The 20,233-nt window shown below is 34.5% G+C and overlaps 1 protein-coding gene across 1 annotated transcript in view; it reads right to left on the bottom strand.

Moving 5' to 3' along the window:
- The window catches only part of ODAD2 (outer dynein arm docking complex subunit 2), a 73,541-nt gene that overhangs the window by 28,253 nt on the left and 25,055 nt on the right, over nucleotides 1-20,233 (bottom strand). Inside the window, exons 11-17 of the mRNA XM_052695351.1 lie at nucleotides 18,660-18,806; nucleotides 18,145-18,354; nucleotides 17,752-17,988; nucleotides 15,943-16,053; nucleotides 15,280-15,434; nucleotides 12,274-12,516; nucleotides 6,676-6,790 (exon numbers count right to left, since the gene is read on the bottom strand). Of these exons, the coding sequence (XP_052551311.1) occupies nucleotides 6,676-6,790; nucleotides 12,274-12,516; nucleotides 15,280-15,434; nucleotides 15,943-16,053; nucleotides 17,752-17,988; nucleotides 18,145-18,354; nucleotides 18,660-18,806 (1,218 nt within the window). The remainder of the gene's footprint in view (nucleotides 1-6,675; nucleotides 6,791-12,273; nucleotides 12,517-15,279; nucleotides 15,435-15,942; nucleotides 16,054-17,751; nucleotides 17,989-18,144; nucleotides 18,355-18,659; nucleotides 18,807-20,233) is intronic.

Genomic DNA, 20,233 nt, shown 5'->3' with positions numbered 1-20,233 from the left:
GCTTTCTCTATTTGAAAGATTTAAAGCTAAACTGTATTAAAAAATTCATTGTGTTTATCTTTAAAAATACTCCACTTGAAATTTAAATGTTTCTCCATTAAAAACAAGTAGCATTTCACTCTTAGAACATCATAAAAAGCTTAAGGTGTCACAACTGATTTGTCAAATTGAAATGCTTTTGCCCAAAAAAGTGATGGTATGGCTGTGTAAATAAACTTTAATTATCTAGAATCATCTTTGGTCTACCTTCACTTTACTGAAGGAAGCAGTCCATTTCTATCCCCTGTTGCCAACTGAACTACTTACCATAACGCAAAATCAACTTAAGATTAAAAATAAAGGAATGCAATAGATAAATTTCTATAGTACAACAGTTCAGTGGAAAAAGGAAATACAACTTACGTATGAATATTTCTATTCATCTTTCAAATTAAACATAACAGTAATATTAATTCAAATGATTTTATATTTAAATATTAATTTTATTCCAGTCTGTAGAGCTGCATGCTTCCACTGTAGTAGAACAAAGAAAAATCTCTTGCAAGATGAGACCATTTTACTACATCTCACAACTCTTCTCTAGAATGCAATCTTGTGAGAAAGTAACAGCAGACTGTCAAAATATATTTTTCTGACCTCTTTACATCTCGGAAGCAGCTGATGTCAGAGAAGGCTTAGTGAAGAGAAGGCTTACACAATTAGTAGTATCAATGTTGCTCCAGAATAGGATTAAAAGTAGCTTGGAAGAGCAGAATCATCTATTTTTGGTTCTCCAGGGATAGGATCATTTCACACCTAAATATTTGGTGGGTATATCGCTATTGACAGTTTAAAGAAACAAAGGTAAAGTCTATTAGCCAAGTATACTGGCCAATAAAGCATGCAATGCTTGTTCTCTAAAAGTTAGTGGGGAAAGGATTTTCGTAGTCTCTCACAAAATTTATAAAGTCCTTTTGTCTATTCCTTACTTTTCAGCCTAGCAGACTACTTCTACTCTTCCTCTCCTCCTCCCCTTCACTCCTCACAACTCTCAGTCTCATGTAAATGCCAAATCCTATTTTTCTTTTCATAGAAGAAGTTAAACTACTAATATCAGAGTCCTTTGAGGCCACAGTGGCAAAAACATCATGATTTGCTTTAGATTATTTTGAAAAGTGTTATAATAATGGAAGCATGAGAAACTGATGACACTGAATAATTGAAAAAACTAAACATTGTGTCCATTGGATTTGAGTTGAACTGAATCCAAGTAAGTGCTCAAAACATTGAGTCTAAGTGTCTAAGTAAACTTCTTCATATAATTATAACATACTTACAAAATACTGGTGATAATGTGGGATAATACTGTAGTGTTACAAGACAGTAATATTAGAATGTTCCAAAGACAGTTTAGCAAAACAATCAATGCACTGACCACACAAACAAAAGAATTGTTATAACGATTACTGTTTGTGTCGTTGCAACTCATGACATGGTTCCATAAATTAGAGTGGTATTTGAGAAGGCAATCATATCATATTTTACCAATTACAATTACAGACCACTAAGAATCTGAGTGAGCAACATGAGGCATAATATATAATTCAGTCAAAAGCTTCTGGACTAGATAAAATGATTGCTTGAAATGGTCTGGTTTGTATTATGCAGCAAATGAGACACAATGATCTCCATGCTCTTTTTTTGCCTTAAAATCTACAGCAGTCCCGTGTGGTAAGTGAGGGGGTAAAACGTGAGATGGACAAGGATAAGCAGAAAAGAGATTAAAAAAAGACTGAGAGGAATATGAGCTTTAAGCTTTTTATAGATTTTTAAATCTGATTAGCAAGTCTAATTTAAAAGTACAGAAACTACATGACAAGCTGTTGACTAGTATATGTATCTATTATAAACTAAGCTACAAGGAAAGCTGGTCGAATATTTTCCAGTGGAATAGTATTCCATCAGAAAATGCTAATGGAATGGAACCAAAACCTACCATAAGAACACGACTTCTTGAAAAGTTTTGACAGAAACCAGGCATAAAGGCAGGCTAAATTACCAACGTGCCTCTTCATCTTTCTCTTGTCAGCCAGATGGCTGGTGAATAGCCTGCCAGGCTTCTGGTTTTCACAGAATCTCTGACTTCTTGCCCAAAGAGCTGCCAAACAGCTGGAAAGCCAGGACTCCAGGAGCTCCTATGCTTTTTGGCTTCTTAAGTTCTTCAAGCTCTCACTCAGCTTCTTTGAATGGAACTTCAAATCTGAGTCTCCCCAGTGAAAGAGACATGGGTTATGCTCTTAGTTTCCTGTTAGTTCCCAGCTTTCAGGTTGTGTTTTACATGAATTGGGCTCCTAAGGACCTCAGGGCAATTTACGGGAGTCCCTTCAAGATCTCTAGGATATGTCTACTGGAACCCAAACTCTGTGATGATTGGTTCATTAAACTTCTATGCAGCCTGTAGCAAAAGTCATTGAAAAGGTTGGTTCTTCATGCCCTCAGCAAGAATGGCAGCCAACTGTGAGCTCACCAAGTTTGACTTCGTATACATCCTATATCTCCAAGGACTCTGTTTTTCTGGAGTGGCAAGCTAAAAATTCCTCTTTGTCTCTCTTACAGTAACTTTTGAAGTTCAGTTCATAGAAATAGTTTAAAATTTGGAAAGTCTACATTCTGATAATACAGATTTTAAAAGCATTTAAATGAGGTCAAATATAGAGTAGATACAAATGACATTAAAGTATCATAATGGCTAGAGAGAGAAATTGGAAAATTGAGAGAAAGGACTAAAGAGCATTATTATGAACTACTGAGGTTTCTGTATATGAATGTATGAGGCACAGCAACAAAAACAAAGAAACTGGAAAATGCTGCACATACTCAAGCAGGGAACTCTGACATAGGTTTAGCAAAAGAATAGTATTTTAACAGCGATATATAGATACAATTTTTAAAATATAAGCACAAGAACAGCAGTTTGCATAATGGAGAAATCTTCATACAGAAGTTATTGATCAGTAAAATGTGTAAAAAAAATCAACCTTATTAATATAGAACAGTAAATAATCTTAGCATTTGTTAAATATCAGAACACCAAGTTCAATTTGCAAGTTCAACTACATTTCTTTGTTATTCTAATAGAGAAATGTCCTTCCTGATTTTATACATGTGGTTAAATTAAAATTTCAGTAACAAGAAAATTTTATATAAGAATCCTAAATAGGATCTAAATAGTCATCTGCAGCACATTTTCAACCTGTAGTTTAACTTCAGATTAGTCTTTCCAGAGTGTTTCCCTGTGTTCAGGAAATACACAGTAATCTTTATATGTCCAATGGTCCTCCATCACACCCATGAAATTCCACTGTTGGGCTGAAAAGGAGCCAATAGTATAGGGGGAGAGGAGGAAATCACACTTTACTAGAAACAGGAGATAGTATTTTACAAGTACATTTTAAGAAAATAAGATTAAAAAAGATTCTTTCTCTCTTCCCTCAAATCAAAATTCTCAGACTGTTTACTTAAATTATTTTGACAGACTTTACACATACCTTATTTCCTGAAGTTCCTTAGGAGAACCTTTACAGTTGTAGTCAGAACAAAAGTTAGAATTTAAACTTAAGAAAGCTAACAAGCAAACATAGAAAAAAAGACAGAGGAAAGGATGTGCCAGACAATTAACTGTTTGCACCCAAAATTCTGTTAAGTACAACGAATGAAAATAACCTCTAAATAACATGTCTTTTTGTTTTTATTTCAAAGCATGCTATTTAAAGGTTAATCTGTGAGGAAATAGGTATTCCTATACAAACTCAATTTGGTAGTGCTCCTATTTCTGGCAAAATATCTTTGAATTCTATAATAGCCTAAATAACATCTTTGTACAGTTTCTCTCAGTTTTTCTGTCTGGGCTGATGTACATGGGGACAACACTATGAATACTGTTTTTCAAAGTAGCATCATAACCAAGTATTGCTGTTCCAACATCAACAGAGTTGAGTAGACTTTTCTTAGCAATTTTTCATAATCATTTGTGTTTCTTGGATGGTGCACTTATACTTTACCAATGTGCCTGCAGTAGTAACCTTTCCTTTTGGAAGTAACTAATTAATAAGAACCTGCTTCTATTACAATAATTCACTTGAAAAAAAAAATGACAACTCTTTTTAAAGAAATGTGTACACTAATTTATCCAAAATTACAAGTCTTTTTTTTTTTCTAAGTCTCACAAATAGCACTGGCAAGGGCAGAACAGATTTTCTCAGGAGAGTTCTACCCCCTAAACTATGTCACTGGCAATCTACCTTCAGATTTTCACTCGACAAACAATTCTGAAGACTAAAAATTTTTAAAACTAGTGCTGGCTATCAAAAGTGAGGATGGGCCAATATTATGACAGGCAGAGTTGTAACAATTTATGTACTGTAATGTGTAATTCAATCCTCTATTTTAAAAGTCTTCAATCTGTCACAGACCAAATATCACTGCCCTAAATCCTATTGATGTAATAAACAATATCACTTAGCTAAAACATATGGGTGCATTCAACAGCGTTGCCAATCAAATTCTATGATGCTATTCCATAGGAAGTACTCTGAACCAGTTATTGTGAAGTAACTGGTAATTCATATAACCTAGACCCACAGGCACTTAGATTCTCCTCTCTTGTTTTCTATTAACTTTGTGTCTAGCAACGGGCAAATTATTTAGATCCAAATGCCCACAACTATTCTTGAGATTTCAGGACTGGGCATTTTTTGACTTTGTACGTTCCAATTGTAAAACAGAAATGGTGGATTTTCTAAAATAACAGTCTGTGGCAAGATTAAGTGTGTGAGATACCTGTGTACTCATATTATGACAATAAAAGGCTGAAAGCTACTTGAAACATGCTTTGCAGTTTCAAGCACAGCCTTGGAAAATCCAGAAAACCCATAACTCATTTGAAGTCATATGCTTATTCCTACATTTGAATCAAACATTGCATAAACCAGACTGTGCTTTTTGGAAGACCGTGTAAATTATTGAGTATTATTAACTGTGAATGAAGATGAAAATTTAGTTTAGATAGAAATAGTCACTGTATCCCCACAGTTTGGCTATAGTTGTCATTTTATACATATTTCTTCCCATTTAAAGTCAGAGGACAGGGTTTTATTGGAAGATTTGTTTCAGTGTGCCGCTCTGCCTCAGTCTCACACAAAGAAGTCTTTGTGAGGTTGCAGATTAGCATTTGGGCAGGCAGCCAAGAGAGATGAAAGGAGAGTGGCTACACTAAGGATGTACATGGCTTACACTCATCAAATACTCGGAGGAAAAAACAGAGAGAAACAGCCCACATTGTCTGTAATTTCAGTTGCTATACTCTATTCCTCTAGTTTCTGAAAAAGCATTTTTAGTGATGCTCTAGGAATGCATAGTTCTACTCTGACACTGTAGGTCACAGAGTTTTACATATAATGAGTATTGCCTAAGTAACGAGATAAAGCAGTATCTTAACATTTAGTTACAGAAATATCGTTTACAAAAGAGGCAGATATGGCCATACTTTGACAGAAGAGACACGTATACAACCCGCCATTAGGTAATATAAAACTTTTATACTAGAATGTATGTTACAACAACAACAACAGAAGATAATTCAGAATAACCAGGATGTTTGGAAAGTGGCAATTAAGGTATCACTGTAAAAATCGTTTTAAGAAATAGAAACTGTGTAAGTTATAAATATCACAAGCAAATGTCCTAGAAATGCCTTCATCTATATAGCTATACCTATATCTATTTATATAGGTAAATAGCAACCACACAGGCTCAACTCTGAACAGGAAACACTACCTGCAGAGGATGGTAAGGATAACACTACTTTGAGTGAATTTCCATTCTTAACATAGTCACACTGCAAATAACAGATAGAAGAATGTATGTGTGGTACAGTAGAGAGAAAATGAAAAAGTTACATTGAATAGATAATTGAATCAGAAATTGAAGATATTGCTGTACAAAGATTAATGTTAGTATTCCATGAAACTAATGAGAGACAAAATCTTCTGCATTTATTTTACCAATTCATTGAAGATGAGCTAGAAATTATACACACCATTTTATCTGTGTGGGAATCAACACAAAATAAATGAATAGCTCAGTCTTCTGTGCACAACTGACTTGCACAACAACCACTATTCACAACTGGCACTTCTTGTTGGCAGTCTGAACAGAAAATCTAAGGATTACATTGGCAGCGAGTCTGAAATATGCTCTGAAACCAAGAGGCAGTCTCTTGAGAATACAGCTGAAGTACCTCATAGTGGTGAACAACTACAACTACCTGCACTATTCATAGATCATGAGTAAAAGCTTTCTGTTTCCAGCACTGTCAGATAGACTTTTTCAGCATGCTTTGTTTGGGAACAGTAAGTTTGGATCCTTCTTAGTTATTAAAATATATTTTCTAAATACACTAAGTGCTTGTAAGGCAAAACAGAATGCTTCTCTCTGGTACAAAATAAGTGCTAGATGGAGGACTTTTGCTGCATTTTAAATAATTATTTCACCAATTATTTAAAGCAGAGAAATTAACAGAGAGTAAGTATAGTAAAAAGTAATACTTTGCAAACAGCAAAGTATTGCTAGAAGTCATCTATCTAAATATAACCATTATATCTGACTATCTATGTAACAAAACTATTACTTTCTCACCTTGGCATTTTCAATGCAAGGACAAATAGCCCAAGCTGCATTTGCTTGAACATCTGGATTAGGATTTTTCAGCAATGACCATAACAAACGAACTCCATCTAAACGGTCAATTATCCTATTGCAGAAATAGAACAGAAAAAAAGAGGTATTTAATTATGGAGTACACAATGTACAATTTTAACTTATGTTTGTTTGTTTGCTTGTTTGTTTGGAAAATTGCTTTAAAAAGTATTGGTATGGTTTTCCTTAGCATACTATTTTGCTTTACATGAGTGCTTGTGTTTTATTGTCAGTTGATTGCCATTAACATATACAGTAGGCATTTCTTGCTATTGAAGATGAATGTGTACAAATTATGTTAAGATAGAATACATTTTCTAAATCTCATGCATCTTGTTTACATTTTTCTCAGTACTGTGACGTGAAATGCTTACAGAAGATAAATGAATTGCATTATTGCCAGAACTCACATAAAAGTAAAAACAAGCATGTGACTTTTTAATGATCTGCATGCAAAGTAGAATCCGAATTCAAGCATACTGGCTTCTTTCACATAGTAACAAATACTTTCCAAAACAAATATTTATGCCCAAAATATGTACTTAACTTTTTATTCAGTCTATGCTTAATGTATTTACTTTACTGTACAACATATTTCAAAGTTCTATGTTACTAATCTAGCATTAGAAATTAAAATGGTCACACCACACTGCATCCTTTGTGGGTTGTGAATAACGTGCAACTTGTTTCCCAGGTATTCCTCACCAACAAGACTAACACTGAACACTATGTTATAATTACTTAAATACACTGAAATCAAAGTATCTTCACGACTAGCTGAATTATCATCAGAATCATCACTATGCCATCTGTTTAATGTTTACATAACAATCAGACTTGGGGATCATAGGGTCCAGAGAGTACCTTAAAAGGAAATGAAGGTCAAACAAAACTTAATAGCCTTTAAAAACTTACTTTTCTTAAAAAGATATATTAAACCCAAAGCAGATGAGTTGAAGATAAAGAAGAAAAAGTGTACTTTGGTTTTCTAACTTCAAAAGTAAAAAATCTGCTGTATACATGGAAGTCTACATCTTTAATTGTAAATACAAAATAAGAGAAATAAAATACGATTTACTTCTAAAAACATCACATAAAACATCTAACCTGTGTTCACTATATGTATATTTGCCAAGAAATTTCAAAACTAATTATAAAACTATTTATGCACTCAATTCTACCATCATTTGAAAGACAAAAGTATAGTTAAGGACGTGAACTCTGTCTACAGTAACCAGGGACTTTATTTGAAGCATTTTTGTCCAAGCTGGTTAAAAAAATCTTTGTTTTCAAAACAATGACTTTTTGCTTAATAGATCAGTTAAGCTGATGAACTATTAATTTTTAAGACCTGATAATTTTAATGCAGCTTATTATACATACTCAGCTCCAAATCAACTGCATATCATTATTTAAAGGGAAAATTCAGAAACACAACAAATTAGAACAGCATGAGCACAAACCATACAATAACACATACATGTTCAGAGTAAGGATGACTTTAGTAAAAACATCCAAACAAGCTCTTAAATCCCTGTGCTTTCAAGCAATTTTTAATAATGCTTTCCTGTAATTTCAGAAAATAGAAATACTTTTTTCCCATATTGGAAAAAAATCCAGAAGTCTATCTTCATGAGTCAAGCAGACTACTGACCATTTACCAACATGCAATACTTCTTCCCAAGAGGAACTAAATATGAATTACTCAACTCCAATCAGTATATAAAAATCAAGCAATAGAAGCCAAATGCTGAGCACAGATTTTTCAATCATGTTTAAGAAAATAATCTCAGGGATGGTTTATCTTTCCTTTTCTTCTCTTTTTTTCAAACCCTTCTTCTCAATATAAAATTTACTTTTCGGTTTTCTTGTCTTTTCTTCACCTTTCCTACAGTTCCATTTGTGAAGAAATTTCTTGCTTTCAGTTGAAGACCAGAAAGAGCAGTTGTTTTAGACCCAATGGAAAAGTCAATCAAAGTAGAAACATTTATGTCATGTTATAAGTAACTGCTTTCCTTTTCTTCAGTATAAGTAGTAACAACACATGAACATGCAAGTCTCAAAATCAAGGGTCCAGATTCGGAACTACCATGGTTTAACACGACTAAAGCTTCTCAGAATAAACCTGCATCTCTCATTCAAAATTATGACATCTTGTCATAGACTGATAATTGATACTATTTAGAATAAGGTGTAATTATTCTGCACCTCAAAAAACCTAATATGTGATTGTATTGGTAGGTGGACGCAGGTGGAGTGAGGAGGTGCACCTGTCGTGCATTCTGGTATCAGTCAGACATGATGAGAGCAAAGGTGAAGGGATACGGCTACTACTAATGTTTTCAGCATCACTTTTTCAGCAGATTAATTACAGGGCATGTGAGCAAAATACTTTTCTGGCTTCCACACAGAACAGTTTATGTACTGTGAATATAGAATACACCTTAGGGGCAAATAATTTTAATGAAATTAATGCCATTCTTAGACTACTTGAGTACCTAGATGATCCTCTGAGCAATCTCAGGTTACTGTGAATTGCTATTTGCTACTTAATCAGTGCAGGTAGTTCAACAAGATAATTTTCTGAATGACTTTCACTGGCTGTTTACAGATGAAAGTTTAGTAAAAGCTTTTTTGCATCATTTCATTTCAGAAACTTGATGTCATAGCCTCATTGAACATTGTGATACATCTATGCAAAAAAAAAAAAAAAAAAAAAAAAAGGTCACAATTCTCAGAATTTATGCTGCTTTATAAAATACCTGAAACTAACTAAGCTGCTGATTTGATATAGTTCTCTTCAGAACTCAGATTTAATACTGACCATTTCCTGTAGAAACGTCAAAATGAATGGTTGAATACACACACGCATAGCCTACACGTCTGTTTGTCATATCTACCATCTTTTTCTGTTACAGTATTATTTGCCAGATCTTTTGAGAACTCTAGCACTATAGCCTGCCAATCTAGACCACAAATACAAATGTAAATAAACAAAGTTATACTGACTGTATTGTGCTCACTGGAAAGATTACAGGGTCTGGTAGAATGTAATCTTGTCTTTTCTGAAACCACAATTTAGCATGTTTCTTAAAACTTTCACTATTTGCTATAGGGTGCTTTGTACCAGTGAGTCAAACTCCATCCGTCTGGCTAAAATATAGTGCTCACCAGAATGTCATACATTTACCTGTATTTTTTAAATAGGACTTAATGACTGGAAAGCTGTTTATCTGATCTATATCATAAAGCTGTAGCAGCATTTGTTTTCAAAGTAGGAATTTGTACATGCTACTACACATACACTATCAAAATATATAACCTTAACTTGTGGTCCATTATCCCCTTCAAGGATATGGCATCACAGAAACACATCACATCCAGTACTCAGAATTTGAGCACCCATGAACCAACCAGTGTTCAATTCTGGAATTCATGTCATTTACTTATTTATAGAATTGAGCAGAAACATATAAATGTTTCTTGATGTTAAAAAAATTCTCAGAAACAAAAGTCTTAGTCCCCAGTTCTGCAATTGAGACAAAATGGTATTACAGACTATACTCCTTGTATTTGGCCACTTACTCTTCTCAAAAAAGAGAAAAGGGGTCTGTATGAAAAGCTACAGCTTCAATTCCTTCTATACTGGTCTAAGGAGAAGGAACAAGAAACGGGTAGTCTTTGTTTCTAGGGGGAAGAAATTGAATACCTTAACTCTGCTAGAGGCAGAGCAAAAACCAAACAAATTATTTAGATGTGAGTAATTGTACTGACATGAGTGTCTGAACTAAGTGTTGTTTAAATATTTTCCTCGATCAGGATCAAAATTGTCCTCACCTGGTTGAATCATATTTCTGATAAAGATAGCATTATCTTTTCTAGTGCTATAAGTCTGAACTTCCGCTACAACAATACTTCCAGTAAATATCACAGTCTTGCTTACGTGAGCAATTTTTGTGTTAATGTATTAATTAGCATATTTTGCTCCTGGACTAAGATCTTCCTTATTCATTAATGTTATAAAATATTTTTAAAAACAAACAAGCAAGGAACAAAACTTTTTCAATGTTGAGAACCTTCACTAGAGAATTTTTTCATATGAACTGAATTCAACATTTGAATCCTTCACCAGCTCTTGGCAAACTTTGAAATTTCCTCCCAAACAACCTGCACTCTCTTCTCCTGAAAAACAAGCTGGACTTTGTTTTATCACAATTTTAGCAGCAATTTGTGTTATTTTTGGTGCTTATACTGACCGCATTCCAGTGTGAAGCTATCCATACTGGATAACAGAAGTGATAGTCCTGAGTCTGAGATTTCATAATATCCATTTATATTTGAAATTTCTTTGAAATTTCTCATTTGATTTGCAGTGTTAATTTTGGTAACATATTCCTGTAGAGGTAGAAGTTTAGTATTCTTCATTTCAGATATGTAGTGAAGATTTTTTCATTTACATGCACTTTTACACTACATGGCTGACAGTTTGCACAACCCGTGTTTACAGTTGTGTACCATCTATCCTTTTGCCACTGGGTGACAGCCAAAGCATGAAAACAAACACCCTATTCAGGAAAAGAATTCCCTGCACTGCTATATGAATATCAAGTGAATTATGCAAATCAGATCAGGAAGAGCTTACTAAAACTTTCTTTCTGATCTTCCATCTGTGTAAGGAGGGAAATATACAGAGAATCTTGAGGTAAATATCCCTGCTAGGGAACAGTAAGCACAGTAAATGTCCACCACAACTTTTAACTGGAATGCTTAATCATAAAAGTCAAGAAACTTTGTAAGCTGTACAAATCTACATAACAAAACCTAGGAGAGTAGCAACTCTTTCAGTAAAAAGGCAGTCTTTTTCTTCAGTCTTGTAAAGAAGTAAGAAGGGGAAAAGAGAGTCAAGGAAAGTATTAGTTATTAAATGATGAAGGTGGACAAAACTTATAAAATACAAATAATACTCTGTTTCAAAAAATTCCATATTATTTTTTATGACAGTGAATGCACACCTTCCTTCTGAAATGGCTTTCTCTAATTTAGGAAATTATTTATTACAATACGATAACAGTAGGATAGTAGATAGTCCATCAACTGCCTGAGTTAAACTCCATGAACTGTAAATATCTTTTCAAACATCTCTACTACATGAACTAACTATTCTGTGATTGCAATGCCATAAAATTCCATTTGAACATAAGAAAAACAAAACAAAACAAAACAAAACAAAACAAAACAAAACTATCTTGCATTGAGGAAGTTAAAAAACTGGAGAAGGTTTCCCAGAGAAGCTGCTGAGTCTCTATCCATGAAGATATTCATCACCTGACTGGATGTGATCCTGGGCAACCTGCTTTAGGTGTCTATGCTTGAGCAGGAAGGGTGGACTAGATGATCTGAATAGGCCCTTTACAAGCACATTGGTTCTGTGATATCTGATTACTGAGATACATCTTTTTTTACCTTTAATGTTCACCCAAAAATATTAACGTCTTTCAGCAATTATTTTTTCAGTATTTAAAAATATGAATAGCTTACATCATATTCTCATGTTCTGTTGCACAAGCTCCCACTGCTTTCGTGACGTTCACAAGTAATGCCTGATTAGTTCCAGTAAGTAACTTCACTAGGGGTGGTATTCCACCACATTTACGGATAATTGATCGATTTGCTGGTTCTTGGCAACATTCCCCCAGTGCTCCAACGATATTTACAAGAACTTCTTCAGGTTGATCAGTGAGCAGTCCTACCAAAGCTTCTGTGACTTTATATTCATGAAATCTAGACAACAGCAATAAAAACAAAGTTGTTATTTTCAGAGTGTTACCATTGTAAGGTAATCCTAAGGAAGTTATCTTGCAGAACAAATCACAGTACAGGTAAAACATCCAAATCAGTTATTGAAAGGTTGACATACAGCACCACTTCTTATTTTACATTTTTTAATATATTTCTCTGATTTAACTTTCTGAGAATCTGCACAGTCATTTGAGGGCTGTTTAAAACTTAACATATAGATGCTATATCTATAACTAGCTGAAAACACTGAAAGACTGGCAAGTAAAGTGGCATGCTAATTTCCAGTTCTTTTTCCTGCCATATCAACAACAGCTCAAGCAGGAGTATATGAGACTCTCTCACACTTCACTGGAGCCAAAGGATCACCCTTACTTTTCAATAAATGTTAGTCTCACAAGTTCTATATCTTGCTCAAGCCTAATATGTGCATTTTCTTAACTCTTATTTTTTAGATTCTGATGGCATATGTACAACAGTTACAATAGCAGTAAGTTTTTCCAAGCTGGTTTCAATATAACAATTCACGTAATCCAGAAAGGAGAAACTCCTTTCTCATGATTTGCTTGTTTTTTATATACTTTAACTTAAAGAAAAAATCTTTATTTGTTCAATTTAATTTGGAAATGTCTCTTTTTTTCTTTTTTCAAGAGGAGACATCCATAGCATGAAAAAAAAAAGCAACAAAGTAAGTGAAAAATTTTAAACATTTATTTCTCTGGCTACTTTATCTTTGTTGCAGATTAATTGCTTCATAGGTGAAATAATATGAGCAGGCTCTGAGATGGACAGGCTACAGACTGACGGAGTTGCTGGCTCGGGCCATCTTGTGTCCAGAAGCAGTACGGCTGCTCGCACACTAATGAATCTGAGCTAGTCGTGCCCAGGCACCTGTATCAGCTCACTGCTGAGTCAGCACAACTTCTCAGCAATTTATTTCTTGTAGAGGAAGTACTGCAGAGTAGTCTGGAGATAATTATAAAGTGGTCCTGCAGGAACTAGTCAGCTTTGCTAGTTCTAGCTTCGTGCCAAACTCAAGTTCATCCCTCCAGATCTACTCTGTGTTTTCACATTATCCTCCCTCACTGTTCTGCAGTGTACTCCCATCCTGACTTCAGATAGGATTTACTGCTTCAGACTCAGCAGTACATAATACATCAATACATACATTCAGCACAAGTCTGGAGCAAAGCCTGACTAGAAACCTTCACAGAGCTTCATGCCCTTGTGAAGATACACGAGTAACATGGAAAAAATCTGTTTGAATTTTCATAGAATTATTGGCAATAGCTACACTAATTATTTATTTAACAGGCAAAAGCTCATTCTGTAGCCTTGAGGACAAGAAGCACAACATAGCATCTGTGTCAGTAAAATCTTTTGTCCTCACCATTCAGGGTGGCCTCACCCCTTCTGCTAATGGAAAAAATCTATTGCTTCTGCTGGCCATGCCTGAGCATTCCCCAGGAGACTGCTTCCTGGCACAGGACAAACCATGCAAGAGACTGCTAGAATTTAAACAGTATGGATAACCGTAATTTAGTGATGGAACCCAAGGCATAGTCCTACTTATAAGTATAGATGGAGACATTCAGTTCACTAAATCGTTGGTCTGAAACCTATGTGCAGATACCCAAAGCCCACAGAAAAGAAGGATACACCTTGCTGAAAAGCCAGGTTACTGTAAAATGAGCAATGCAAGAAGTAGGACAGAAGAAAAGTATGTAGAGACCAAGGTTCTGTATAACAACAGTTTGGTAACTCATACAGAACAATAAAAAGCCAGATTTTAAACTAAGATTACTGGAATTATTTCAGATTTTTATCCAGCATTTACTCATTGTATCTGCATGTCCAGCAGAGTACTAAAATTAGGGCTGCAGGAAGAGGTTACTTCTTACTGTTTCACCTCCCAATCTGTCAATCTTGCACTCCTCTATAGGGTAGGGTATCTTCAGCAGAAAGCCTAATACATACTTCAGTGGAGCAGGCGTTTTACCAAGGTAATGTGCATTAATCTGATGAATTAATTCAAAATGAGAGGGGCTACATATTCTCAGTCATTAAACTGAGATTAAATTCAAATTATCATAAAAGATAGAGAGTGATAAGTCATGATGCCAAATTCTTAGATAATTGTTCTGGGCCCTAATACTGAGAAAATATATATGTATCTATGCTAGGATTCCTAACACTTAAATCTAGTCCTTTAGAAGCTGAGTGTCCAGATTAAGTTGCTTTCCTGAGCTTCTTCTGTAGTTAAAAAGAGAGGATTCTAGGTTAATTGTTCTAGATTCCAATATATTTCTCAAAAAGTGGGCCTAATATGTGCCTCAGAATGAGATAATGTGTATTCTCCTATTCAACCTGAACTGTTAAAGCTAAATGTACTGGCTACTCTCCACCAGGTAGCCATGATCCCAGTTCGTCAGACAGAGAGGAGTGGGGATATCAGATATACTCACATGTAACATGTTTTCTGTTTTAGTACACCTCCTGCCTCAATGTTCTACACTCAGAGCCACCAATTGTCCGCAATCACCTTTAAGATTCTAGGAAATTAACACTGTTTCCTGGGCACTCTGATGAAGTCACACAACAATTTTTTCTCAGTATCTAAGTTGAAAGCCTCACTAAATACAAAACATGATTTTGTGGAATCACAAAACAACATTTTTCACAAAAATAGAAGCCCATAAAATGAAGACATTATAACGTAACAAAAAAATTGTGAAGCTGAATAGTTACTTTGATACGTTTTCTTCACTGATTGCACATTTCCAGATTGCTCCAGTCACAGCTGCTAAAAGTCTTTTATTTTCAGAGTTATTTAGTAGAACAGACAGTGGTTGTAGACCTCCATGCTGTCTAACCAGGTCACGTGTCTCCTTATCTTCTGCACACTATACAAAAAATTAAATACATATATTATACAAAATACGTAGAGCAGCATCTTCAAAATGTAGGTATATTATGATGTAACTAGTCAAAACTCATACAGAAGAAAATGCAAATATTTTATTAAATTACTTGAATATGCTGACATCTCACTAAGGGAAATCAGGCAGTAAAGAGTTACTAAATATGTAGCAGTGCTTCTGAAGTTGTACTGTTGATGTTGCCTGCACATAAACATTAAAAATGTTGCTTTTTGCACCACCTCACCCCATTGGTTAACAGTGGAATTTAGGTCTTACATACAAGAGGAGCAAGAATGGGACTGCAATATCAAATATGCAGTGAAAACACCCTCATAAGTTTAGCAAAAGAACATCAATTATTTTTGCAAAATAATTTCTCACACTTTAGGGAAATAGTAAAACTGAGGAATATTAAAGATAAGTGAAAACTACATATGAAAATAAAGCACAAATCCTGGCTCCTATCTACTGATTAAGATAATACAGTTACCTTGAATATGGCACTAGCACAGTGCATTTGAAGCTCCTCGTGTTCACTTCTCAGATTTTTCACAAGGTTTTCAATCATTCCTTCTGTTCTTATTGCAAGTCTGTAACTTGGCTAAAAATACAAACAGTGCATTTTAAACCCTGTGCATTAACAGTGACAATAGTCAATGCAGTCAGTATCACTAATCCCAGTAATAACACAGTACTAAAATTCTAGGCTTTGATATTGTGAAACTTTGTATTCTATTTTAAACTCAAGTCAACTATAATGCCTTGAATATACCATTTATGTTCTCAAAGTTAAACAAATACATAAATTCACTGTAGGGCTGTGTCACAATAAAACCAGGAACTGCAGTGCCTACATTGTAACCAGCTTGCTTAACCAGAATGCAGAATATTCTGAAAGGTGTTCAGACTTCCTGCTCAGAGCCAGGGAAGAAACAGATTCTTCAGAACTGGATTACCAATACCCATTCATTTCATCCACAGTCATTAACCAGAACAAAAGATCTATTCACTATTTAAAAGGAACTTATAACAATATGGAGACTGACTTCTTACACTGAATGATAGATAGCACAGGTATAAAAGGGTTTTTAACTAAAAAAGAGGAGATTCAGGTTAGATGCTAGAAGGGAACTTTTTTACTTAGAGGGCAGCGAAGCACTGGAACAGACTGCCCAGAGAAGCTGTGGATGCCTCATCCTTGGACGAGTGCAAGGCCATGCTGATGAGGGCCCTGGGCAGTCTGGTCAATGGTTGGTGTCCCTGATCAGAGAGGGAGGTTGGAATGGGATGATCTTTAAGGTCCCTTCCAACCTAAGGCATTCTATAATTCTATGGTTCCTATAATAAGGTTAGAAAAACATATTCTTAGCATTAATATTTTTCATTGATCTTTCCCCAATTTTTTACCAAGACACTGGAGCAGAGCATCATTAATTAAGAGAAGGGAAACAGCTGTGTAAACTCATTTAGAGTTCCCCCCAAAGTATGTCCAAATTTGGCCAGGTAAGGAACTCTTTAATACTTTTCCTTCTCATTATTAAAGCTAAGAATGCTGTCACATTGAGCATGTATAAGTTTGTGTAGTTCAAGAAACTATTTTTGAAAATATAAACTTTTATAATGAAAAATCATTTGAAAAATTATATCTGTCTCAAATTCATCAAGAAAAGTTATCTGTATCTTTGACCCTAAGCACAACATACCTTTAATTTCAAATGAGTCCACAAATGGAGAAATAACAATTCATCTAAGATGGATAGGGTGAAAATAATTGTATTCAAATTTAAAAATTTAATACACTCAAAGCTGTGAAACCTGACAAGAAAATCTGTAGAAAAATCACATATATTCTTTTCTTCTTTTTGCAATTGATCAGATGCATTGTCAGCGTGAATTAAGTGAGATGGTAGAACACACTGCCTGCATCTTACACTGGATCTTCTTGGCAACATTTGCAGGTTATCATTGCAGAACTTGAATGTCCCGATTAACTAAATATATCATCTTAATTTGCAAAACTTCATTCATTAAGCTCCATGGAAAAATGAGAAGCTCGTTAAGTATTTCATTTCTCTCTCTCTATTTTTTTCATAAAGTACTCTTAGCCTTAAAAATAAAAATAAAAAAGTGGTCCTTAATACAACCTGCAATCTTCTCAAAAACACTTTGCACAGAGTTTGCAATGCAAACTTCCTGATGGGATAAATGCCATGGTAACTGTCCTGGAGAAAATTCATTTTCCTTTTAATACTTACTTGTCTTAGCGATTAGAAATAGCATATACATAGGTTTTACTTACCTCTGAGGCGCATTCTTGTAATATCCCTACAACTGGGGTTAGGATGTCTACATGTGAACTTTTAAGCCACTTAGCTAATAATGGAATGCCGCCAGCTTTACGGATTGCTTCCTTATTTTTGGTACTTCTGCTGCAGCTCCAGAGTGCTAAAGCCCCACAGCGTGCTTTTTCAGTATCTTTTGCTTGATACGGTACAAGACCAGTCGATTTCACTGACATACAATCCAACAGCCCAACCTAGAAAAAACAAACATATTTTTAATTTTCTACAAGTGTGTTTGATGCTATACTGCTTTTTTCAGTGATGGCAACTACTATCTGAAGAACCATATAAACAACACATCACAAACGTTTTATGAAAAAAATCTATGCATATGGGAAATGTCTGCTTACCAGTCTCTTGATTCCTCCATAACGTCTTACTGTACTTCGTGCTCGTTTAAATCTAGCAACATTAGCAATTGTTTCAGCAGCCAAACATTTTAGATCTGTATCTGGAGAGTCCAATAATTTCACCATGATCTGTAAGCCTTCAAGATCCACAATTGCATGTCTGATCAGTGTATTTTGACTAATTTCTTTTAGGATTTTTAATGAACCAATCTAAATAATGAAATATAATAGACAAGAAGTGTTATTTAGAAATACATAAATAGAAAAAATATTTTAAATGTTTAAAATGTTGGGTTACATAACAATTCATCATTCAAATAGTATCAGAAGAAAAGAAGGAAACCAAAAATCAAGGAAAATGATTTTTTCTAAGGAGTCCTTGAAATTGAGAAAATGTAGGAATAAAATGAGAAAAACAATCATTACTTTGTATCCTATACAAGCTAAAAATTTTGGAAAAAAAAAATCCTAATAGAAAAGGTATGTTTACTGCTCTATTCAAAAAAGCTGCTTACCTGACATTTAATTTCTTCTGTATCAAGCAAATTAATTAACACTTCAAGACATCCAATGTCTCTGATGGCCAGCTGGCAAGTTTCTTGAGAAAGGTTGAAGTCTCTCATTGCACACAGTGCAATTACAGTAGCTGTTGGATTACCTCCCTAAAACATAGCAAATAATTAACATATATACAGACTATTAAGTATGAAACTTATCTCTTCTACTAATTCTAGTAAAACTACTTCTAAAGAAGAAATCTGCTCAATTTTTTTTATTCTATGTTATTAAATAATATAGACATAATAAGAAATGGAATTGTTGATCAAGACTTCAAATAAGACATAGATTGAAGTGAGAATAATTAGCACAGATGACAAATGACTAATACAGCCTATTTAGAATGGACTGGCAAATTAGATAGTCAAGTATTGAATATTTGAGGGAAAAGAAACAAAAATTATTCAAGGTTCTTTCAGACTAGAAGAGGCCTTCAGTGTTAGGAATGGCACTGAGCAAGTATATAGGGACTGACCATTCAAAGTTTCCTTTAATACTGACTTTGTCTCTCTTAATATTGAGATATAATAGGAATCAGGTTAAAAATAAATAGAAGAAGTTTGTTCCTAAAAAAGGTATTAGACAAGTAGAATTAGTTGTGAAAGGATTCTATGAAAACCAATACTTCAGAAGAATGATTTCATGAAAAATAATCAATTGAAGTTAAGTAAATCATAAATATCTCAGTTTTCAACTGCCTCAGCTACACACTGGTAGGGCTGGGAGAATATTAGAGAGACTTGTATTTGCCATGTTCCTATCCTGCCCTGGGCATCCACTTATGGGTCTTGGTTTCTTCTTCCTTGGTAGATTACAAGCAGGTTCACATTACTGTAAGTTATGTAGCAAATTTCCCACATTTGTGGAAATCAAAGGTTAGTCCATCTGGAGTGGAAGAGAAGAGCTTTAAGCAAAGAAAACTTTTGTTGTGAACATTCTATCTCCCTTCCTTTTGCAGTCAGGATACTGGGCTACACTGACTTATGATCTGCCCCAGACCAGTTTCTTCAAGTCCAAATTCAAGTTCACTTACATGTGAATAGAAGTTATTGTAAGCCTGCAAGACTGTTGTTATGAAACAGACATGAGATGCACTATTCAGTTTATTAAAAAGTAGGTTAAGGCATGATTTATTCATAATGAAAGAGTACAACTGTGAGAAAAAGTAATGTAATCACAGAGCAATCTAGCAAGTCAGCATGATGTGTGATTTGAAGTTAAAGGTACTTAAATTTACATGAGGAGTAAAGTGTGAGTTTTTGACTACATTGTTAATCATCTTTTGGAAGAAATTACTTTGAGTGACATTAAATTTTCCAGCAGTGGAAAATTTTTTTCAGTCAAGACTGGATAGAGTATATCTTAGCAACAGCTACTATGCTGAAACTAAGAGAAAGGCCAAAAATAAATCCAACAGTAGGCAGAAAGTTAAACGATGTGATAATAATGGATTATTTTGAACTCATAATGCAGATTCAGTGTTTAACAAATCAGGGAGGAAACCAGCTGCACAGAAATTAGGAGGGTTGAC

The sequence above is a fragment of the Tympanuchus pallidicinctus genome, unplaced genomic scaffold (assembly GCF_026119805.1).
Source record: "Tympanuchus pallidicinctus isolate F22 unplaced genomic scaffold, pur_lepc_1.0 scaffold3, whole genome shotgun sequence".
Taxonomy (NCBI): domain Eukaryota; kingdom Metazoa; phylum Chordata; class Aves; order Galliformes; family Phasianidae; genus Tympanuchus; species Tympanuchus pallidicinctus.
This window is presented reverse-complemented; position numbering and strand designations above follow the sequence as displayed.